The 26,034-nt window shown below is 37.0% G+C and overlaps 1 protein-coding gene across 2 annotated transcripts in view; it reads right to left on the bottom strand.

Moving 5' to 3' along the window:
• MSR1 (macrophage scavenger receptor 1) overlaps positions 1–21,971 on the bottom strand; it is a 79,484-nt gene extending 57,513 nt beyond the window's left edge. The window contains exons 1-4 of one of the 2 annotated variants that reach the window (XM_080796886.1): positions 21,882–21,956; positions 12,226–12,332; positions 9,854–9,967; positions 3,024–3,436 (exon numbers count right to left, since the gene is read on the bottom strand). In XM_080796886.1, coding sequence (XP_080653012.1) covers positions 3,024–3,436; positions 9,854–9,967; positions 12,226–12,328 — 630 coding nt within the window. In that variant the 5' untranslated portion in view covers positions 12,329–12,332; positions 21,882–21,956. Of the gene's footprint in view, positions 1–3,023; positions 3,437–9,853; positions 9,968–12,225; positions 12,333–21,881 lie in introns of both variants that reach the window. The other variant, XM_080796887.1, reaches the window with a different exon arrangement.
• Between the last annotated feature and the right edge of the window lie 4,063 nt (positions 21,972–26,034).

Genomic DNA, 26,034 nt, shown 5'->3' on the forward strand with positions numbered 1-26,034 from the left:
CCGCATCGGGGCTCCTGGCTCAGCAGGGAGCCTGCTTCTCCCTCTGCCTGCCATTCCCCTCGCTTGTGCCCTCCCCCACCTCCCCCACAAATAAATAAATAAAACCTTTAAGAAAAATAAATACAATTTGGAAAAACACTTTTAAAGCTTGGATGTGAGCATGGATGCTTGGAAAGCAGAGCAACATGAAAAATACGCTCACTTCACTTGGGGGCTCCAGATAGTCACAGGGCAGAGGGCGGGGGGCTGGCAGTTGATTTTGCAACCAAAAAAACAGGACTTGCCCATGTTTCTCACACATAAAGCTGAAGCTGCCTTTTTGTTCCCTCGTTTGAAAGCTGCCTGTGGTGTTCGTTATTAGCCAGATTTCACTTGAAATCATTTTTACTGGGAAGAGGGAAAGTGCATTTTATTATTTTTTTAAGAGCCTATTCAGCAGCCATACACGCCTTCCATACTGTACCACCAGTGACCCCGCTGGAAACTGGCATTTAATTTTGCATTCTTACAGTTCTTTCTATCAACAATGGACATGATGAATTCCCACCTCTCTCTTTCCTTTTGCGCTAGTGTACCTTTTTTCCCTCAAGCTGATGTTTGGTCTGTCCTTGATAGGCATCATGCTGGTATCGCTCATAAGTCTTTCCTTCAAGCAGCACTTACTGATTCAGGCATTCATTTAATTTACTTATTCCTGCATTGGGCTAAAGATTCAAAGATGAATACAATTGTTTAAGCAATGGGGATGAGAGTCTGAAATTGTTTTCAATGAACACATGTGTGCACACATATACCCGTCCATATACATACACTAGCCCTGACCCAGTTTCTAAATCTCTACAAGTGATTACTGCCTGGGGTGGGGGGGATAGCTTTGGAAGTCCCTCCATTCCCTCTACCTTCATTTCATTTCTTTCTTTCTTTTTTTCAGTTGCACAAATTTGTCATAAGATTCTACCTTCATTTCTAATGCTAAGACCCCCTCAAAAACATAAGTCTGATCTATCTGAACTCAAAGAGTCCACTGATCACTACATTTTGATTGTTACCAGTAATTAGCACTTCAAATACATTCAAGATTTCTACTCTCTTCCAGTTTCCAATTTGGTTTCAACTCTTGATGTGAGTTTATAGAAATCCTATAGTCTCTACTGAAATCTGGGGCATTAGCAATACCAAATACTATCTTGTCTGTCCATGTGGTCCATTTTCTTTCTCTTTGCCCTGTTTCACTGCTCTTCTGCTTTTATGTAAAGTAATATTTCTTCTCCTGTCCTCTTTCCCTCCAGCTTAATCAGTTATTACTCTCATAACTGAAATTTTATTTGTCTCCCATATTCTTCTGTCCTGTAGACAGTTAACTACCCTGTGACTCTCTCTACCCTTCCATAGCCTAAGTCCTTGATACTTTTTTAAGATTTTATTTACTTACTTACTTACTTTATTTATTTGAAAGAGAGTGAGTGTGAGCACAAGCAGGGGAAGGGGCAGGCAGAGGGAGGGGTAGGAGGCTCCCCACTGAGCAGGGAGCCCAAAATGGGGCTCAATCCCAGGACCCCAGGATCATGATCTGAGCCAAAGGCAGACGCCCAACTGACTGAGCCACCCAGCTGCCCCAGAGTCCTTGATATTTCAACAGTAACTGATATACTTAGATGCTTATTAACAGTGTGAGAAACACAGTCAGATTTTGGAAGAGGTGACATGGGTTATCAAGGCTGGTGTTGGCCATGCCATTGTCTTCTGACATCTTAAAACCAGGATCACGTGAAATTCAAAAGTCCTGAGTGATTGTACCTTATAAAGAAAGATGTAAACTATGCCTTTCGTAACTGGTTTTGTCTGTTCCCTAGTCCATAATTTAGTTGGTTTTCACCTGATGTTATGACTTTAGAGGTTTACTGTTCCTCGATAAGTGACAGCCATTTTAAAAAAACCACTACTGTTAATACTGTCTCTATACAGAAAACAACTTCATTAATCAAAAATGGGTCTATTCAAATAAAATCTACTACCAGGATACCAACGTTGTTTAGCTAATGGTGGAAAGAAACTTTATAGGCTTCACATTAATTACAATCTTAGCTCTTAGATATTTGATAATACAAAGATTACTTTTTCAGAACAGTAGTTCAATTTTAGTCATATGCTTATTTTTCATGGAATGGAACAATTATAATTATTTAGCAACGAAAAAAACCCACAATTTTGAAATAACGGGCTGCTTTTTAGTTTCTTTCTCATCAATACAAAGCAATCTGGTAGGTTGGCCACAGGACAGTCTATAACAGAGGTGAGAAAATTATGATCCATGGGCTGAAGTCTGTTTTTGTAAACAAAGATTAACTGGATCCCAGCTCCCCTCCTGTGTCTACATACTGTCTCTGGCTGCTTGTGTACTACAATGGCACAGCTGAATAGTCATAGGGGAGAGCTTACAGTCCCCAAAGACTAAACTTCCACATCTGGCCCTTTACAGTGAAAGTTTGGTTGACAAGCTGGTCTAAACACGGCTTACTCTCTTATCTTGCATATTTGGCCCTATGATAAAAATTAAATGTTGCGAGTATTATTCAAAATTTAACTCTTTAATTACAGTTATCTTTACACATTAAAACTTACGTCTACTTCTTGGGAATGACAAACTACTTACAAATGTAGAGTACGTGCTATTCATGTAAATGAGGTTTCCATTTCTTTAATGATGAAGAAATTTAGGTCTAAGATAATCTAAAAATTATAATTGGTTTAGACAGTCTCAAGTATAACAAGATTTATAGAATTAAAATAGCTTAAGAGAGTCTATATCCAATGTAAAAATAGCCCTCATTTTGTTGGGAACCTGGAGAAGATAGTAGGTAAATTCACGTACAACCTTCTGGTAAGATTGGCAGAGAAATCAGGGTAAGTCAGATGATGTTGAAATGGGGGTTTGCAGATTTTGTTTCCTTGAAATGTCTAAGGAGATAGGATCTAGACGGATTCAATCCCAGCATGTGATGTTCTAATACAAAAGTTCTTACCTCTTGCTGTTTAAGTGTATTGTCTTGGACTTTGCCATTCAGCGTTTCAATATCGAGCTGCAAATCAAGCAATGTGGTATTCAGACTTATTAATGACCTGGAGATTTCTTCTATCACGTTTCCGTGTCTCTGAACTGAGGAAACCAAGGTACTCAGCTGGAGAAGGACTTCATTAAATCTCTGATCAGTCACCAGACTGAAATTTTGGAAACGCTCTGAATCTATGAGATTGGCGTCTGTATCTGAAATATATTGGATTCTGTTCTCCATGTTGTTAATTTGTTCCATAACAGCTTCTCGAAATCTCATCTCATCTTCACTGTTATTTCCTTTTCCTGTGAGACTTTGAGATATTTCGTTTGCATTAATTGAGCCAACTGTGCAATTCTTCATTTCCCTCTTCAGGAGCTGTGCTGTATATTTAAGTAAAAATAAACAGAGTCATGGCCTGTATCCTCTAATGCATACACCACTCCGTTCTGTACCATTCCATTCCATTCTAACATTTTGAATGCTATCCTAAACTGGGTATTTACTTTAAATATACAATGTGTGAACCATACTACACATATTGTTGAAAGGAAGACAGCCAGCCTCCTTGTCCTACTTTACATCGGAATTTATTCCAGGATCAAGTCATTCTTTCTGAATTGCTGCTTATATGCATCTTCTGGGCCACTGCATTTGGCTTTGACAGTGAGATTATGAAGTGCATTGTATCCTACTCCTCAGGTCTGTTAGGATAAAATGAGATAATGCTTAACACAGTATCTGAAGCAAACATGTTGAATACGTTAGCTGTTATGAAGATAAATGATGTGACAGAAACAATACGTAGTAAAAATAGAAGTATTAGTGTTATCCACTGTACGAATAAACTGTTGGCTCATCTTCCTCATCCAGTCACTTAAGCTGGCCGAGAATTGTTATTTTCGGTTTATGCAGGACTGTTTATTATTGGTGGGACAAGAAATTGAGCAATTTTTTTCACTTTAAAAAATATTATTTTTATAAGATTCCTCCTTACCTATTATAAAATACATATTCATAACAGAAAACTTTTAAAAGATAGATAATAAAGAAAAATAACTTACTCATAATCTCACCATCCTGAGTTAAATGCTAACATTTCGATGTATGTATATCAAATCTGTCTCTTTTTTTCACTAGCATATTATTATTACAAAAATAATTTTAATACCTACATTGTATTATCTGTATGGATCTACCAAATTTAACAAAACTCCTGCACTTAATTTGCTCTATTTTTACTAATACATCTAATGCTTTGAGAAAAAAATCTTCTAAGTAATTATTTCCTAAACAAACAAACAAAAATCTATTACATTGTATTTGGGGGATATACAGAGTTGCCGATATGTATGTCCAAATGGGCACATGTTCTCTAAACAAGGTAAATATCCTTCAGAAAAGATCTAGAGCAGTATGTCTAGAGTTTCGAATCATGAAAAGTATAAGCTCTGCAGATAAAAGTAATGCATAATTACATGCAACAAAAAAATGTTAAGTACCATTTTATCACTAATCAGTGATAGTTAAGATTGTTTTTCCTATTTCCCTCTATTTCTATCTATATTATTATTTTATCTACATATATATTAGTTTTTTATTCACTTATTTTGAATGCATAAGATTTTTCACATTGACCATTATCGAGCAATAAAAAGAGTAACTCTATATGCTTTAAAAATATATCTACATACACAGCTATACCTGATACATCAGTTTTCTTAATAAAAATGATATGGCAATAGTATCAGCCTTATGGATTTTTGAGAATTAAGTGAAATAACACATAAAAGATAATTAGTTCCACCCCAAGCTCAAGATTACCTGTTATATAAATGAGAGGTTGGTATTTACTCAGGAATAAACTGCCTGATGTTATTTTTTTTTTATTACTGTATAATGTATTTTTTTGTTTCAGGGGTACAGGTCTGTGATTCATCATCTTACACAACACCCAGCACTCACCACAACACATACCCTCGCAATGTCCATCACCCCGCCACCCCATCCCACCCATCCTCTCCTCCAGCAACCCTCAGTTTGTTTCCTAAGATTAAGAGTATCTTACAGTTTATTTCCGTCTCTGGTTTCATCTTGTTTCATTTTTCCCTCCCTTCCCCTATGATCCTCTGTCTTATTTCTCAAATTCCTCATATCAGTGAGATTATATGATAATTGTCTTTCTCTGATTGACTTGTTTTGTTTAGCATAATGCCCTCTAGTTCCATCCACATCATTGCAATGGCAAGATTTTGGGGGGTTTTTGATGGCTGCATAGTATTCCATTATATATATATATATGTATGTGTGTGTATATATATATATATATATATATATATATATATATATAATGTCTTCTTTATCCATTCATCTGTTGATGGGCGTTTAGTTTCTTTCCATAGTTTGGCTATTGTGGACACTGCTGCTATAAACACTGGGGTGCACGTGCCCCTTTGGATCACTATGTTTGTATCTTTAGGGTAAATACCCAGTAGCGCGATTGCTGGGTCATAGGGTGCCTCTATTTTCAACTTTTTGAAGAACCTCCATACTGTTTTCCAGAGTGACTGCACCAGACAAGCTGCCTAACTCCATTACTCAATTACTAGCTAGGGTACTCTGGGAAAGTTTGCTTCTTAAGTTCCTCAAAGATGGAAAAGTAGTAACTGTTTCCAACAGTGGTTTTGAGGATGCATGAGGTAAGGCATACAAATCCCATAGCACACAGCTGGCCCATAGGACAATTATGTTCAAACTAAAGTGCTTTATCCATGAAAGATATCTTAGATCAGTTATGGTCTTCACCATCTTTACTTAAAGAAGCTGGTTGATGATGGTTGCTATTATAGCTATTATTATATTAGGAACAAGTACGGAATGATACATGCAATTACATCCCAATTTTAAAAAGCCAAATTATATCATGTTTTCCTAGTGAGATTCTTTAAAATTAGCTTATTGGAATAAAATGTTTGACAACATTTTTATATAATCCAGAGTGTGTAGTGTTTTACACTTCTTAATTTATTAAGGAAGTAGACAAAAACACGTTTTAGTTGGATCTCATCACATTTATTATCTTCAGTGTGGGGAGCAAGTTCTGGACTTAATAGCCTCATTCAGGCACTTAATTCTATGATTTATTTATTAAGCACCTACCACGTATAGAGCACTGCTTGAGGAATTCTGGGGATGTAAAACTGGGAATGGATTTTGACTATAATAGGGACCCAAACTAACAATTTTTACAAAACTATTTCAAAGATGTCCCTTAAAAATGTTCCTTTCATGATGATTATTGCCTTTTCTACATAGCAGTTAAAAATCTAGGTTCTAAAGTAGAACTGCCTGGTTTAGCAATTCTTGTTCTTTCCTTTTTAATCTGTGATCTCAGGCAAATTATTCTGTCCGCGGTTCTATTTTACTATATCATAGGATACTAACAGTCAGTGTTCAAATAATTAAATGAGCGAATTTATGTAAAGTGTTTATACTATTTCCTGGCATATGGTAAGCATTTGATAGCTTTTAGCTTTTTTGTTACTAATATTTTGGATTCAAATTCTGTGATTATGTGTCTGTATGCACAATATTTGAAAATATTGATGGGAAACTAATACTGTTTAATTAAAAAAAAAACTAGGGGGAGGTTGGGCGTTGTGATGAGCACTGTAGTTTCTGCACATTATTTTACTAAGCATAGTGATCTAATTGCTCAAACCATGTAATTTTTCTTTCCCTGGAAATGATTTCTATTTCACGTGGATAAAGCAAATCTTTTTCACAGTATGGAGAGGGAAGACTTGAAATGACAAAATATCACGTTGACCAAAGGTTTCTATCTGACATGGACTTCAACATAAAGTTGACAAAAAGACCATATTTTTGCTTACAGATTTACAAACACAACACTGCTTGTTTTCCCAAATCCTATATAAAAACTAATCCTAACTTTTCAAAAAACTGTTTAACTCTGTATCATAAATCTAGGTAAAGAATGAGAGACTTCAGATCTTCAAATGTTCATTTCTTTCATTAAGATGGCATTTTGTGACTTTTCTATTTCACATTTGAAGGAGACAAACTTTTATGGCTTGCGCAAACCCCCAGGGAGAGAGCGGTATTTGATTTCACACATCACATTTACTCCTTCATGTTGCTAATATCTTCTCCTGCCAAAAATTTGTATTATTTTGAGCTAAAGAATCTTCAGTATTTCAGCAACAATTACATATGCATTAATCTTAGATTGTATTTTATTGCCAGAGACGTTATGTTGTAGTACGATAGGGATCCAGGAGTTTCATTAAGAAATGATAGCATATGGAGCAGCCTTCATCATTAAGAAGTATCTTTCATCATATAAGACACTTTAAATTTAAATAGAGTCTTTATGCACAAAATTTTATCTATCAATTCATATTTGCCAAAACAGAGTAATTTCTATCTTTTAGAGATATAGTTTGTCTTTATTTATAATTTTTTATATCGAATAGAGATATGTATTGCATTTGTTTTGTTTTGGTTTCGGAAAATATTCTGATCTGTAACTTAATAAAGTTGAAAACGGATTGTCAATTGTTTATTCAAGTGTGACAGAAACAGTGAGATCTATTCCAAGTTGTGGTAAATTTGAGTGCTAATGTGAACGTATAAGATTTGAACGTTTTTAACTTCTTGTCAGTCTTAGTAGGTGGCTGCTATAGCTTTAGGGAACCAAACTCTTTCTTTCTCTTTCTTTCATTCTCTCATTCTTTTTTCTAACAAATCTACTTTGGATCAGTCATTTCAATCCAACAATGAATGTGCAAACTTGGTGGTATTTTCTTTTTTCTTTTTTTTTTTTTTTATAAGATTTTTTTTTTTTTTAAATTTGTCAGAGAGAGTGAGCACAGGCAGAGAGAGAGGCAGGCAGAGGCAGAGGGAGAAGCAGGCTCCCTGCTGAGCAAGGAGCCCGATGTGGGACTCGATCCCAGGACCCTGGGATCATGACCTGAGCCGAAGGCAGCCGCTTAACCAACTGAGCCACCCAGGCGTCCCAACTTGGTGGTATTTTCTAATAGCCCCCAAATTCTGAACTTGGTTAAAACCCTAAATTCTTTCCTGATTTCACTGGCCCATTCTGCCCGTGACTGTTAGATAGACGTTCCAACTCCCTGGCGTTCACTCTGTAGGCCAGGGTTTCTATAAAATGGATGGAACTTACCCAGATTCTTACTAGCTTATACCTAATGATCCCAAGCAATGAAGCGTCTTTCAACTGAGCATTTCAGATCAACATAAGCATATACATAAACAACATATAGATAATCTCAACTCATCAGCAAGTCAGCTGTGTAACAACAGGTCCTTTTCCACTGATGGCTGTGGTTGGTTTGCTTGGTTGGTCAGTTCCATTTGTTGTGGTTGGTTGGTTTTTGTTTTTATTTATTTTTCATTATTTTTTATTTTATTTATTTATTTATTTATTATTTATTTTATTTATTTTTTAATGGCCAAAGCAGGAATTAATTTTTACCTGTGGAAACATTTTTTTGGCTAAAACTATGGAAACTGTTTTGCTGTGTGTGTGTGTGTGTGTGTGTGTGTATTTAATTGGCCAATCCCATTTTGTTCTAAAAATTCAGTTACATCGGGAGAGAGCAGACCACAGAGGTTAGGAGTCAAGACTCCTGGTGGCAACTGCATGCTCTACCACTGAGCAGTCTTAGTTTCTTTTTGTGGATAATGAGAATACATTTATGTCTGCTCGAGGGTAATTGTAAAGGAATCTTAAGATAATCTGTGGAATATCTATATGGCCAGTGTCTGGACACAGCAAATGCCCAAAAGTGACAGCTACTGTCAGAGCTGTTGTGGTTTTATTATCATTTCTTAGCAAATTCTGGCTCTGTCTTTGAATATTCCTTTAGGTTGCCTCTTTACAGAGGAGGTTTGGCCTCGTGTTTAGGGTTAGGCTGACTTGTACGCCCATAAACATGTATCCTACTCCCGGCTTGGGAGAGCCTACATCCAGACATTTTGCCTGTCAGAAACAGGAGAGCCAAAAGGCACATAAATTCAGATGCCAATCAAATCCATCAAAAAGGCAAAATAATATTTACAGATCTGACTGTGTTATATGCAAGCCACCCACCACTGTGGAAACCCTCAAATTCATCCCTACCTCAGGTTAGACTTCCAAAGAAGTAGTGCCTTTAAAGTGTTCTAGGTTTTTTTAGGTTGAGGGGATGCCATCAGGTTATTTTAAGAGACGTTTAAATACTAGCCTAAGATATTCTTGAAATACAGGCTGTTATTGTGCAAGATCTCCTCTCCGTGAGGACTTGCAGGAATCTTTCTTTCTCCTCTCAGTGCCAAGAGCAGAAGAGCTTTTTTTCCCCCAAACAACTGGCTTGTATTCGTGTTGCTGTCTTGCTTTGTTTTAGGCATTGTGCATGTAAGTGGTCCTGCTCATATCTTCACATTGGTGGCTGGAATACTTATCATAAAATTCATCACCCACCACGAGAAGTACATAGGACTCCAGGGGATAACATATTTTTTGGAACTGTCTAATCCATTCCATCGCACCTCTACACAGCTGTATTTGTATCTCAATCTTCTATTCTCTACTCTTTTTAACCTATTAACTCTAAAGAATCTATTTTTTTAAATTTATGAATTTGAGAAACACTTTGCGATAATGATGTTTTCCTAGTGAATCTCCCCTGTACAAAAGACTGAATGCTTCTTTTTGTTTCTACAACAACGAATTCACAGGCTGAGTTGCTGAGTTTCAAAACTCTGGAATACTGTACCTGCCATTATTCCGACGATGGGTACGAGCACCACAAACACAAGAAGATAAAGGGCAATCAGTGCAGCTTTGAGGGACTTCAGTTTCTCTGGAAGGGTAGGGCCATTTTTCGGATCTGAAAAAACGAAAGCCCAACCTGCTGTTAGAAAACTTACTCTTCTTACTTAATTAACATTTTGGTAATCTCCAATTTTATCATTACGACCAAGCCTATTGGAATAAAAGGGGAACAAAAAATTTGCCCCCATTTATTCAGTAGGAAGCAAAAGGAACAATCACAAGAAAAGCCAATACAGGGATGACTACGAACATCTGATCTACTTTCCATTAACTAAACATCCATGACAAGTTATTGTCCTCTACAACTCGTACTTGTCTCATTTGAGGGCATTCATTAGTTGACAAATTTTAGTATTTTCTGATTTTTTTCTGATATATTTTAATATTGATACCAGTATATTCAAACATAAATTTTATTCTGTTTCATGTGGGAATATATTCTGAGTAAAAACCACATTCCTCAAGTAACTCTGTAATTATGATTTTTTTCAGAGTTTAAATCAGATAAAAGAGACATCTGTTTTCAATGATAATTATGCAAATTTTCTTTTCTAATTTCATCTCAATAATTCTGTATTTGGATACCTCTTATGATTTGAATGCATTAAAAAATGAGAGAAAACTATTCACATTTTGACTAAGCTTCAGAACAGATCAATGAAACCCATCCTCTGGGTATTTCAGAAAATATTAATATTTTCATATTATCCACTTACTTGGAATAGTGATTCACATAATGGGATACTAATTGTGGAAAAGTTAACTCAATGTGGAGGGGAATCTTAGTAGAGGACGAAGACATTTTCTCTGATTAGGTGAATAGAACATCCATTAAACATTTGTTTCCTATGGCCATTGCTTTCATTGCAGTATAAAAGAGAAGATTTTGTTTTCCGGTTTTAAGTTCCCAAATTAAAAATAAAAGTTTAGATATTATTCAATAATGTTCTACGAGGCATTGAAAGGGAAAGGAGAGAAAATTCAGTAAAACTAAGCCTAAAAAAAGAGAGAAAGAACTAAAGAAATAAAAAGAACAACCCGCAAAGCAAGCAAGACGGGCTACCCTTTGCCAGGCTGAATGAGCCTGAAACTCATCGGTGATCTCCCTTATCTTTAATTTATAATCAGATCTGCTGCATTCTGCCTTTTAAGTAGCTCTTCAAAGTTCCTGCTGCTTTTTCTCTGTCCCCAATGCTTCTGTGCTCCCTCCTCAATCTCTCATCATCTCTACCTTGCACAGCTTTTACTAGGGTCTTAATCCCTTTTGTCTCATCATGCCACATTCTCCCACCCATCGACTGTGTAGTGCATAATGCCTGTCATTCCTTGGGGTTATGGACTGTATTTCAGCTTTGTCTGTGTAGAAACGCATCCTTCTTGTCCCTTGCATATGCTGCCTCCTCCGACTGAAATTTCTGTGGGTCCTTTTTCACCCACCCTCCTCTTTCCGTGGAACCTATTCAGCCTTTAAAGCTTGGCAGAATTGAACGCAACTCCGTCTTGTCGCCTTAATAGAACCTGTCTACATATAACCGAATACTGATTCTTTTGAGCTCTTGTGACCGTGCAAACCTCTGTTTCAGCACTGCTGAAAAGATAGCGTTGATGTCTTAACTCCAACTGCCTGTGAATGTGACCTTATTTGGAAACGGGGTCTCTGCAGGTATAATCAAGTGAAAATGAGGTCATACTGGATTCACGTGGGCCCTTGTCCCATGATGGTGTCCTTACAAGAATAGAGTAGAGCGCACATAAAGGCACAGGAAGAAGACCCTGTGAAGACGGAAGCAGAGACAGGAGTGATGCAGTTACAAGCCAAGGAACAATACGAATTGGCAGGAGCAACTAGGAGCTGGGGAGAGGCCAGCAAGAGCCTTGAAAGGGAGCACTGGCTTGCTGACACTTTGACTTCAGATTTCTGGCCTTCAGAGCTGTGAGAGAACAAATGTGGTTGGAAGCCACCCAATTTCTGGTGATGTGTGACAGCAGCTCTAGGAGACTAATTCAAGTATATACCACCCACGATTTTCAAATATTCATTAACGGTGTTAGGGGTATAGTTATTTCCAGGACCTCGTCCAGTGGCTGAGAGGTCAGAGGACTCCCTCAACACTGTGGACCAATTTAACCTAAAACAAAGCTTCCTCCGTCCAACCTAAGCTGATTTTCTATTCTGTCTCAAAAGAGGAGAAGACCTACTCGTCCACTAAGTCTTAACCTTCATACACAGGTAAGGTAAGTCCCACGACTGTAACTTTACGTCGTGCCACTGACTGTAAGGACACTCTCCACAGGCACCCCACTCATACTTACACGGAGGGAGCAAGGCTGTCATGGAGTAGGCATCAAACTTCACAGATTCTGAGCGGTTATCAGTGTCATCCTGTTGCTCCACGAAGCTATTCCACTGTTCCATACTTCTGTCAGACACGTGGAAAAACACTTCAGTTACACACGAAGGGTCTAGGGCCCTTGGCATAATGTCTCAAGTGGAAATTTAAAATTAAAATTCAATTTTAGGGAGGCCTGGGTGGCTCAGTCAGTTGAGCATCTGCCTTTGGCTCAGGTCATGATCCCAGAGTCCTGGGATAGAGTCCCGCATGGCGCTCCCTGCTCAGCGGGAACTCTACTTCTTCCTCCCCCCACCCTCCTCTTACTGTCTCTCTCTCTCTCAAATAAATAAATAACATCTTAAAAAACAAATAAAATTCAATTTTAGCAAGGGAACAAGTACGACTAATTAAATTTACCTATCTGCCATATCTAGCAATATATTGTATCTACCCATAAGTTTTAATTTTCACAGTGAAAGACAGACCTGCATGAAATCTACTCATGTATCTTTCTATGGACAAATGCACATCTGCGTTTACAGATGTGTAGATGTGTGTTTTTTGAAAGTGAGAGGTAACATTTCTTCCTTACCTAAAAACAAAAACAAAAACAACATTTCCCAAGTGACAGAAAACAACTGTTTAGCTGAAAAGAAAAAGAATTTCCCTTAGAACAAATAGTTGGGCAAAATTTGGAGCAAATATTTCCTGTGATCTTTCATCAAAGGTTCTGGATAAAACAAATAGTTATGCAAAATTTGAAGCAAATATTTCCTGTGATCTTTTATCAGAGCTTCATGAGTCAGTTTTTCTTTTGCCAAGGCATCTGTTTATCGCGTGAGAAAGATAAAGTCTAGCCACTAGATTAAAACCACAGCAAAACTTCATTTCCCTGTTCTCTTCTTTGTGTTGTTTTCTTTCAGGGCTTCCCTCATACAATGGTAGCAGCACAGATAAGTCTTTGTAGTTTTTTAAGCACAGTTTCATTCTATGACTCCATCTATGCCTACATCTCTTTAAGATGCATCGGAATCCTTTGAGAGGCCTGACTGATGGGGTTCACCCCAGAGTTTCTGATATTTAAGGTTGGGGGGGATCAAGAATGCAATTCTAACAAGTTCTCTCTCTCTTGTTCCCTCTTTTTTTTTTTTTTTTTAAGATTATTTATTTATTTATATGAAAGAGAGAGCAGAGTGAGCCAGAGCACAAGAATGGGGAGGGGCAGAGGAAGGGGAGAAGCAGACTCCCCACTGGAAAGGCAGAGACTTAACTGACTGAGCCACCCAGGTGCACCTCCCCCCAATAAGTTTTCTTAATGATGTAGACTGCCACCAGTCAGAAGACCACATTTTATTTTTCAATGGAAAAAATTGTATGATTTTTTCTTGGAAACAGTTCAGTTCACTTGATTGATAAATTTAGCATAAAGTCAACATCTTCTGATCATTTCTTATTTTCTCTAATGCTGAGTTAGGGATTTAGTACAGCTGAGGTTTTAACTGAGTGCACAGGCAGCTCTGGGACACCAGACTCACATCCTGTCCAGGAAATGGAGGCCAATCGTTCAAATGCAAACATTCATCCTGCTTTGGGGAGAGGTACTGGCGAGTAAGGATGTGACTGAACTGTCAATATATATGTATGTTTTTAAATATTACCAAAGCGATTCTTTATTTTGCGGTTTGCAATGGCAATCTTTGTATATACATCATTCTGTGGACTGGCTGAAATTCCTATAAACCCACTGAGCCACCCAGGCGCCCCAGACCAAAGACTATCTTTAAATGATTTGGCTACTGTGGAGAAAGGGGACATAAGGGAAGGGACTTAGACACTCTTTTCTTAGGCAGAGACAAAGTGAAAGAAATAAACATCTGGGAAAATTGACCATTATAGGAAACCAAATTGGATAATTCAGATGCAGACTCTCCTGCTATTTTCCCCTTTTTAATTTATTCTATTATTTGATTTGGATGATAGCTTTACTTGCCAAGCAAAACAAACAAACAATTTTAAAAACTGAAATGACAAGAAAGCTGAGCTGAATTCATTTTAAAACTATAGTTCAAAGCAATTGGAACTATGTAGCAAAGCTGTTTATCTTTTAACTCAGTTTATAAAGAATGGGCTCACACCTATGGGGGGGGGTGGACAGATGGGAGAACCTTAAGAGACTCTTAATGATAGAGAACAGACCAAGGGTTGATGGAGGGAGTTGGGTTGGGGGTGGGCTAAATGGGTGATGGGGATTCAGGAGGGCACTGGTGATGAGCACTGGGTGTTGTATGTAAATGATGAACCCCTGAATTCTACTCCAGAATCTAATATTGCACTGTATGTTAACTAACTAGAATTTAAATAAAAATTCTTAAAAATGGACTCATAAAGTATACGTTTATATATACCTGCTATTAACCAGAAGTCTTTTCCTTTTAGGCTGCTTATTGGCCCTTTCTCCTTGGGCATGACCATGGCTTTTGTGTGATAGTGTAACTCCAGTTCCACTTAAATGCAAAGGAAAGATCTCTTATGTTACTCAGTCTTCTAGATGGGAATATTTTTGTAAAAAAGATGAAACCTTTTGAATCTGATAAATCTCTCTAGACCTTGAGTGACATAAGAGGATGGTCCATGTCTGTTTTCATTTGACATTCAATGAGCAGAGCCTAAATCAACCTGTAATATTCTTTATTATAGGTTATAATATAGAATATACTTAATATAATATAGAATATACTTAATATTTACTGAAGGGACTAGATATTTTTTGGTAAGATATTAGTCATATATAAGTTTTGTTTTTGTTTTTTAAACAAGATGGATGTTTGGACATACTGTGACCAAAAAGATGTGTTTCTTCTGATAAAGAACTTCCTGGCAAATGAGTGGTGTCCGTGATTCAGATCCATCCATCCTTCCTTCCTCCTTCCTTCCTTCTCCCCTCCTTTTCTCTCCCTCCTCCCCTCCCCCTCCCCCTCCCCCTCCTCCTCCCTCTTTCTATTCTGTATTCTTACTTTTCTGGTAGATTCCTTGAGCTGAACCAAATCTTAGGGCTGGGTGACTATGTCATGCTGTTGAGACACTGCCACTCACTCTAGCTCTTTCCTTATTAGCCTCCATTTTTACTTTGCCAGGTCTATTCAGCAGCTAGCGATGGCCACATCCCATTGTAGTTCTCAGAGGAGCATTAGTAGCATTGTGGCTAGGACAACTCTTTTTTGTGAAGGACTATCTTTATTGTGATTACCACCCTCTAAGTGTCAATAATGTTTCCTAGTGCTTATGTTACTTATATTACAGTTCCCTGACAAATAAATAAGTAAAACCCAAAAACTTTATCCCCACACATTTCCAAATACCTATTTCTCCTCGAGAACCACTCTTCAACATAAATCCCCAATATGGATGGAAGGTTGGGAGCTTTATTTCTCTCTCTCTCTGTCATACTTGCCTTGAGCAATCTGATTGTTAACATGCTTTTAATATTTGTTTTCATGAAAAAAAAAATCTTCATGAATTTCAGCAACAATACAGATTCCTCAAGTTGTCTTTGGAGATCTCTCTCAAATCATTGCCTGTGTGTTTATGTATACATATTTGACAACTGTTAAAGTCTATATGGATGCTCCTTACAGAAAACCTACCATTTCATTATTTTAAAGAGGAAAGAAAGTGGCAAATTCAGAATGATAATCTACCAATCTAATCTTGGCCTCAAGAAAGCAGGATGAATGTTATTTTCATCCATATTCTTGTTTAGAAGCTCCGCATGTTCTTTAAACTAAATTTGTAATTTTTTTCTTTAAATTAAATTAATTAATGTACTGGTTTCAGAGGTAGAGGTCAGAGAGCCATCAGTTGTTACATGCTCGTTCCATCATGTTCCATCACGTGCCCTCCCTAATGTCCATCAGCCAGTTACCCCATCCCCGCATCCCTCTCCCCTCCAGCAACCCTCAGTTTGTTTCCTGTAAGCCACAGAGTTAAAGGAGTTTTCTTGGGAGAAAGAAAGAATTCTACTTTTTTTTTTTTTTTAAGCTGGCTCTAGAATGCTAGATGCCTCTCCATGAAAACAAATAAAAAACAGATGGTATTAGGATATTTCCAATCAATGACTTTAAGATAGAAATACCTATCCCTTCATGCAGACCCATCCAACAAATTCTTATTATGTATCATTATATCAAGTACAGAGCAAGTCACCAGGAGGCCAAGATGAATGTGCATAGAATATTCACAGCCCCCAAAGATCTTATGCATTAATACAGAGGAATAAAATCCTTATAATCATCTGACAGTGGGACACCTGCGTGGCTCAGTGGATTAAAGCCTCTGCCTTCAGCCCAGGTCATGATCCCAGGGTCCTGGGATCAAGTCCTACATCAGGCTCCTTGCTCAGCGAGGAGCCTGCCTCTCCCTCTGCCTGCTACTCCCCCTGCTTGTGCGCACACTCTCTCTCTCTGACAAATAAATAATATCTAAAAAAAAAAAAAACAAACCTGACAGTGATCTCACTACTATTGCATGTATGTATGTCTGTATGTATGTGTGTGTGTGTATACATGTGTGTGTGTGTGTATACACACACACATACACACACACACACAGCACAGACATAGTCCAAAAGTGAGTGATTAATTCTTTGAGCAAGCGGGTGGTCAAGGCGGGAACACAGAACAGATGATACCTTTATCAAAGTTTTGAAAAGTGAGCAGGAATTAGGATGAGGACACTACCCAAGGGATGGGAAATCTATTAAAGGGCAGGAGGGCGTGGACAGCACGGGGACCAGAGTGGATCAGTATCACAGCAGCAGCAGCTTGGGGCAGAAGACCCAGCAGACGAGGTCAGAAAAGCATGTAGCTGGGGGCATTCTAGTCATCAATCTCCTCTTTTATTTTTCTGATTGCATGAACTTACCTGGCTTTCACAACCTACCCAAAATACATTGAGGAAATAAACTATACAAATTAAGTAAAAAAAATTATCCTTTGCTTTGGCAGCAGTGACCTGGTCTTTATTACTAGTGATAAAATATATACTGTCCATTAAATATTTTATTTATTTCCCTTTTACCCTGAACTAGAGATGATGCTCAGTTTTGTTTTTGTTTTAGGCCTCTAAGCTTTGATCTGTCTTCTATGGCCTTATGCAGGTGATAAGCATGGTGCAAGTTATTGGATTTCAAACTACAGTTTCTTTGGGTAGATTTATTAAAACTTTGAAAAAGAGGGGCGCCTGGATGGCTCAGTGGGTTAAGCCTCTGCCTTCGGCTCAGGTCATGGTCTCAGGGTCCTGGGATCGAGCCCCGCATCGGGCTCTCTGCTCAGCGGGAATCCTGCTTCCTCCTCCCCCTCTGCCTGTCTCTCTGCCTACTTGTGATCTCTCTCTCTCTGTCAATTAAATAAAATCTTTAAAAAAATTACATAAATAAATGAAAAAAATTATGACTATTTTTCATATTTGAGCTTATGCCTCAAGAAAAGTACCTATTTCACTCATGTGAAATTTTCAAAAGTCCTTTTGTTATACATCATGAAATAAAATGTTTTTCTCAAAAAAAATGTTTTTCTCTGAATTGTGCATAACTAAATTCAAACAAAAAATTTCACCCCCAGTATTCTCACTTTACCTCAAAGTCATTTATTAGACTTACCAGATTACTTCAGTTCTTTACAATGATTATTATCATTGTAATTTTTAGTCATGTTAGAGAACACACACATGTGAAGTTTTGGCAGCACCCAGTGAACAATTCAAACAATTCAAATGTGTCTGTAAATGTCATTTCCAAAGAGAAAAAGTAACCTCACATTTAGTTACAATTCCTACGAAGTGTCAATGCACGGGAAAAGGGTTGTGAAATCTTTTGAGTTTGTATAATCTATTAAAAGCATGTTCTCATGAGAAGTGAAACACATTTCTGCAATATCAGCCTTTTATGAAGTGGGTGAAAAGTTTACAGAAGCTATAACAGGAAAACCGTAATGAAAGTGTTGCAGTGTTAACTTGTTTGGAAACATACCCTTCAGTTTTTCCTGTTTTTATTATAAAAATATTATAACAATACAAAAGATAAGTTGGGTCAGATGGGAGAAGATATTTGCAAATCATATTATCCAATAAGGGATTAATATTCAAAATATATAAAGAACTCACACAACTCAACACCAAAAAAACCCCCAAAACACACAACAAAACAAAAAAACAACAACAAACCACCCCCCATAAACAAAAAACAGCTGGATTTAAAAAGGAGGGGGCAGGAGAGCTGAATAAACATTTTCCCAAAGAAGACATTCAGATCAGCAACAGACACATGAAAACAATCTCAACATCACTAACTATTAGGAAAATGCAAATCAAAACCACAGTGAGATATCACTTCATACTTTAGGATGACAAGTATTAAAAAGATAAGAAAAGAAATAACAAGTGTTGGCAAGGATGTGGAGTAAAAGGAACACTTGGTGGGAGTGTAAACTGTTTCAAGCACTGTGGAAAGCAGTATGGAGGTTCCTCAAAAAATTAAGAAAAGAAATATGACATAAGCCAGCATTTCCACTTCTGGGTATTTATCTGAAGAAAATAAAAACACTAATTCGGAAAAATATACGCACCACTTTGCTCATTGTAATGTTACATACAATAGCAGAGATATGGAAGTAACCTAAGGTCTATCAATAGATAAATGGATAAAGATGTACTTCATAAGATCTCTATATATTACTCAGCCATAAAAAATGAAATATTACCATCTGTGGCAATACATGATGGACCTAAAGGATATTATGCTAAGTGAAATAAGTCAGACAGAGAAAGACAAATATCGTAAGTTCACAAAACAAATAAACAAGCAAAACAAAAGATAAACTACATAAACTACATAAACCCATAACTACAAAGAACAAGCCAGAGGTTGCCAGAGGCAAAGGGAATTGGGGGACGGGCAAATGGGCAAAGGGGATTCAGAGGTATAAACTTCCAGTGTCAAATAAGTAAGTCACGAGAGATGTGAAGTTCAGCACAGGGAACACAGTCAACACTGAAATAATTTGTATGGTGACAGATGGTAACTAGACTTATCATGCTGATCATTTTGTAATGTATATAAATGTGGAATTATCATATTTTACACCTGAAACAAATATAATGTTGTATGTCAACTGTACCTATACTTCAATGAAAAAAATTTTGTTGTCCCATCACCTTTATATAAGAAAAAAATACCCCCATTTTTCAGATGAAATTTGAATCTTGTACATACGCATCCACATTACACTGTTGATACCATGGGGATACCATTCCAGGTGGTCTTATGTATTTCCCTTTAAAGCTTATCAATATTTGTTTACTTTAATTTTTTTTTCAACTTTAAACTGATGGGCCAAATAGTAATGCATCAAATGTATCTATCTTATTTATGTAGTCATTTTCCTATAATGTTATTTTTAAGAAATTTTTCCCTTCTCTTTTCGAGAGCCATGTTTTACTAATATAGATGATGATGTTATAAATATGTTCATAATTTAGTTTTATTAATCTTAAATGTTTCTTCAGGATAATTCACTACATGTTGAACTACCAGGTGAAAGAAACTCTCTTAAACTTCCTGGTATCTACTGCCTGACTACTCTTACAAAAGATCATACAAATTTACTATATTCCAGTCATATAGGAGTATGGCAGTTTTCAGCCAAATTTACCACTACTCAGAAATAATATTTATTTTAGAATCATTTAGATTTTGATAGGAGTTAAATTATATCTCAAAGTGGCTTTTGTTTTATTTAGCATTAGCGTAGAAGACATATTTCATGTAATTATTATTTCTTATTATATATTTATTTGTCTTCTAAAGTTTTTGTTTATTCATATCAGTTGCTTGTAAAGCCCCAGTGGAACTTCCTTTATATAGATATGAATAAAGTCTTTATACATAATATATATTTAAGGTACATTCTTTCTTCTAAGACTGTTCCAAATCAGATTTACCATCAAACCCTTAATTTCATCTTTAAGATTTGGGGTAAATAAGAACCCTGTTATGTTTCCTATTATTTAAAAACAAAAACTCTGATTTTGTACAAACAGTCAAAAATATATATGAATGGGAATTGAATGAATGTATTTGTAAAACCAACAGCTTTATACTTAAGGAATATATCCATAAAAGGGATTAAGGTGAGAATGGAAATATCCTGACGCCATTGATGCTGATCCTTGGTAGTGAATTCATCCTTGAACTGGAAGTCTAGGTCTGATTCCTGGTTGTGCCATTTCCCAGCTCTGCGACCTTTAGCAAATACTTTAATTGATTTGATTGCACTTCCTTTATATATGTAAGAAAGAATTATTATGAAAACTTAAAATAATTCTCGTAAATTGGCTGGTACACAGGTACCTTCAGTAAATAATTATTTTTAAGTACCTTCTTCTTTTTTTTTTTTTTTTTTAAATATATGGACTTTTCTTCTTTTTACCCTCACAGACTCTCCATGAGGTATATAGCAGTATTTTCATTTTACAAGCTTAGGAAACTAAGAGCAAGAATGTTTAAGTAACTAGTTAATGTTATACAACTAGGAAGTAGGGAGGCCAGATTTAAATACAGGCACTGTACTGGCAGAATATTAGCTCCTAAATACTGCATAAAACACAATCTCAGTTCTGTGACTTTTCTATCACTATTCTCACATGGCCAATGAGAATGCTAACCCCCATTTTATGCTGTGTAAATCTCAACCATTCTTCAAAATGAACCTAGATTTAAATATCTCCATGAAGACCTTCTCAAATCCTCTCCCCCAAGTAATGTTGGCCTCTCCTACATTCCCACAGTAGTTATCTATAGCACCCTTACAAATACTTAAGGTGTTCAGATTATATTATGCTTATTTGCCTTAGATCATGAACTTCCTGAAGACAGACTATGTTCTACTTTTCTGATCCCTTCTTTATGTTTAGTTCAGCAAAGTGCCTATAGTAAATATCCAACCGGTATTTGTTATATAAGCAAATACAGGTATTATATGATAAGTAAGAAAATGAGACTAATTAAAAGAGCCTCAATCACATCTTGAATAAGGTCCATAATTTTTTTTTAAAGATTTTATTTGTTCATTTGACAGACAGAGATCACAAGTAGGCAGCAAGGCAGGCAGAGAGAGAGGGGAGAAGTAGGCCCCCCGCTGAGCAGAGAGCCCGATGTGGGGCTCGATCCCAGGACCCTGAGATCATGACCTGAGCCGAAGGCAGAGGCTTAACCCACTGAGCCACCCAGGTGCCCCTGGTCAATAATTTTTTTTTAAATATGGACAATTATATGCTAAAAACTTCTTGCTAGTTTAACCTATGAAGTACTTAGCATGTTTCATATATATTTATGCACATACATTTTTCACTCATAGAAAACCTAGCAGAAATCTCTATTTTTTTTAATCATTGAAACAATCAGACCAAATTATTAGTGACAGATAAAAAATGCTACCAAAAGTTATTGATTATATATATAAACATATATGTATATATACATCTCACCTGTCACACAAACACACAAACACACACAGACACAAAGTAGACCCATATAACCAATGGAAGCAATTTTGGAAAAACATTAAAATAAACTTCTTTTACCGTTTGTCCTAAAGACAGCAGCACTGATTTATCCACTTCCCTCTCTACGGTTGAGTCCTAAAATCTTTATCACATAGTATTTCAGCATCTGGTTCATGAAGAAAGGAAATGACACATTTGTGTCCTGAAAATTTTTCTTAACAATGCATTTTAATAGTACTCTCATCAGTGCACAAGTTTGCAAAATCTAAATTTGTAAGATAACTCATTCCTCTTCCCATTTAGGATATTACAAAAGAGGAGAAGTAAAATGAAAAAGAAACAAAGGGTTATTGTAACAGGGTCAATCATGTGCGGCAGATTAATTTTTCCCTTTTTATAAAATCCGTACGCCTTCTATAATGTTCTCATTTTCTATTATTGTTTAATCTTTTTATCTTCTATTAATTCTAATTACCTTCTCTTTCATATTCTACACTGAGGGAAGACTCAATGTATATCCCTCATATCTAGCTTCAAACACAAAACACATGAAGGAAGGAGATGGATCCCTACTAAAAGTAATAATCCGATAATATTCACTTCCCAGCTCTATCTATACTGATGTTAACATTACTTAGAGATCTCTTTTGAGCACCTAACAATTCATTGATTTCCCCAGGAGTATAGTGAAGGAAAGAGGTCCCAGGCATGGGGTTCGAGGAAAGAAAGTTTTTTCACCTTCTACCACCTTCTACACTTTGCATCTCATTTGATCACATTCAAATTCCAGTAGGACACACACACAAAACATACAACATTATATTAATGAGCTAATTTTTAGATCTAATTGTTGTGAGGGAGAGTGTTGACTGTTTTCTAGAAACTCCTTGGTGCTTCTAACAGGGAAGGATCATACTTCCTACAAAGAGATCACCAGAACAGTCTTGCCACGATGCCCACGGACACCACAGAACACGATCTCAGAAGACAATAGGTCTGATAGAAAGACTGCAGGTGCAGGAACAATGCACACAGTGCTTGGGAGACAGAAATTAACAGTATCATACGGCCATTCTTCAAGCGTTAACAGTGATAGTACCAGAGGCATTTAAGCGAGCAGAAGAGCCATTTAGGCAGTCAGCTCTGGACAAGAAGTTAGGATCATAGTCATGGGTGCAGACTGAATCAGCATGAGGGCTGTTAGGCTACTCCTTAATCACATTAGTTTAAATTTATCACCAAATTCTTAGTGAAAAGGAACTGGAGACGCACATCAGAACTCACTCTATTTCCTTTGTAATCATTTGTAAATACATTATATTATAGAATATGGTCCTTTTGGCATCTTAAAATATCATCAGTTTAAGAACCCCTTCATATATTGTTAAATTTATGTGCCCCTGTCAACACTATGTGATTAGAAAAGTCAGACTCTGGGAAAAAGAAGCTAAGACATCAACTTTCCAAAATTCTCTCCTAATGAGATTTATTTCTGTCCAAGTGGACTGTATTTCTAGGATGTCTCTGTAATATTGTAAGTATGTATTTTTACTTCCATAATGTGAACCACTTCTTTCTCTATTTGATTATTTCCACAATCCTCAGCCACACGGTCTCTGTGTATTTGTATACACCCCCCCACCCCCCCGCAACACACACACACACACATTACAGATGACCCTTGAACAAAATGGGTCTCCTCACACATGGATTTTTCTCAGTAAATACAGTAGAGTACCATAAGTGTATTTTTCTTCCTTATGACTTTAATATTATTTTCTTAGTTCTAGTGTACTTTATTACAAGAATAGTATATATATAATACATAAAACATACAATATATGTGTTAATCCACTGTTTACATTATTGTTAAGGCTTCCAGTCAATAGTAAGCTATTAGTAATTAAATGTTAGGGGAGTCAAACCTTATGTATATCTTCAGGTGTGTTGGGAGGGTTGGAAAGTCAGTACCCCTAACCCCCACGCGTTGTTCAAGAGTCAACTATATATATGTATATGTTACTATTATACTACATAAAAATGATATTAGCTATTATGTCTTACTATATGGAAGATGCCTTATCAGAGAACTGGGTGGAAAACGTTCAGGTCCAGCTGATGATTAACTAAAAGAACACAAGGAATGTCAAGAAGTTGCAGCTTTACATTCATCATTCCATTGGATTTCACAGCAACTTTGTTAGGTCATTTTCCCAACTAAGAAACTGAGCCTTGGAGGCGTTAAGTATACTGTTCAAGATCACAGAACTATGAGTCATCAGAGCTGGTTCTCAAATCCAATAAAGTCTGATTTCTAAACAAGATGAAAGACATTTTTTTTTCCTCAATCTGAGATCAGGGTATGTATTCTCAGGAGTCTTGGAAAGCGAACCACAAACATGGGTACATATCAGACCCTCTACAAAGTGGCTTTAGTTATCAGTTACTGCCCTGGGATTCCAATGGCTTCATTTAGGTTCCTTGTGAACATATGTGTTTGGTGTGAAGGCTACGTAACATTATGCCAATGTGCAAATAAAGTTTTACAGTAAAAAATTGACTTCAGTGGGGCGCCTGGGTGGCTCAGTGGGTTAAACCTCTGCCTTCAGCTCAGGTCATGATCTCACAGTCCTAGGATCGAGCCCCGCATCAGGCTCTCTGCTCAGCGGAAAGCCTGCTTCCCTTCCTCTCTCTCTCTGCCTGCCTCTCTGCCTACTTGTGATCTCTCTCTCTCTGTCCAATAAATAAATAAAATATTTTTTAAAAAATTGACTTCAGTTTCATGAGGCTCATTGTGGTAGAGATATGTACATGCTGAACTAAATATATATATACATATATATTTTTTAAACTCATTAAGAGATACTTTTATGTATCTAAAATTGTAATAGGTCATTAGTGATAAGGTAAGCTATACCTTATATTTATGCGATTAATTTGCAAAGATAACATTTTTTGTATTCTGAATCCAAAGCAGTGATTTAAATACAGGTTTTCATAATGTTGCAATGGACACATCTCTCCATGTGAATATAATGCACTTAAAGAACCACCAAAATCTGCTTCATCAAAACTGATATTAAAAAATTCCATCCTAGGGCACCTGGGTGGCTCAGTCGGTTAAGCGGCTGCCTTTGGCTCAGATCATAACCCTAGGGTCCTGGGATTGAGGCTACTTGCTCAGCAGGGAGTCTGCTTCTCCCTCTCCCACTCCCTGCTCATGTTCTCTCTCGCTATCTCTTTTACTCTCTCAAATAAATAAGTAAAATCTTAAAGAAAAGAAAAAGAAAAACTGCATTCTAGCAGACCTTTGTTAGATGATTATAAATAGAAAAAAAGCAAAGCCGTGATGTTATCAGTAACATTTTAGATAACTTTATATAAACAAAAGTTTCCTACTGAAGTATTCATTGAAGTTGAGTCTGAAGTGTGGTATCAGAACCAAACACCACCTTCTTTTTATGAAATCTAATAGAAATGATTTGGTTTGGGACGCCTGTGTGGCTCAGTCTGTTAAGCGTCTGCCTTCTGCTCAGAGTATGATCTCAGGGTCCCAGGACTGAGGAGCCCCACATCAGGCTTCCTGCTCAGAGGGGAGTCTGCTTCTCCCTCTGCCCCCCACCCCCACCCCTTGTGTGCGCTCTCTGTCTCATTCTCTCAAATAAATACAAATAAAATCCTTAAAAAAAAGTTTTGTTTCAACCACCCAATCTTAAAGTGATATTGTTGATTCAAGTTTCAGTATTTTTGTAGGATTTTTAATTTAATTTATGAATGCATCGTATTTCAAAGGCGCTTAGGAACTAAATTCTGTGGAATTTAGATCTAAATTTATGTTTGTTTTAACATAAAATTGTGATGAAATAATATATCAAACACTCAGTGAGGTGGAGGGACCAATATAATTACATTCCTTTGAGAAACAATGTACTTTACCACACTTAGGTTTTAAAAGAAAGTGCATGGGGCGCCTGGGTGGCTCAGTGGGTTGAAGCCTCTGCCTTCGGCTCAGGTCATGATCTGAGGGTCATGGAATCGAGCCCCGCATCGGGCTCTCTGCTCCGCAGGGAGCCTGCTTCCTCCTCTCTGCCTGCCTCTCTGCCTAGTTGTGATTTCTCTCTGTCAAATAAAAAAAAAAAAAAAGCCTCTGCCTTCAGTTCAGGTCATGGTCCCAGGGTCCTGGGACGGAGCCCCGCATCGGGCTCTCTGCTTGGCAGGGAGCCTGCTTCTT

This window comes from Martes martes, assembly GCF_963455335.1.
Source record: "Martes martes genome assembly, chromosome: 2".
Taxonomy (NCBI): domain Eukaryota; kingdom Metazoa; phylum Chordata; class Mammalia; order Carnivora; family Mustelidae; genus Martes; species Martes martes.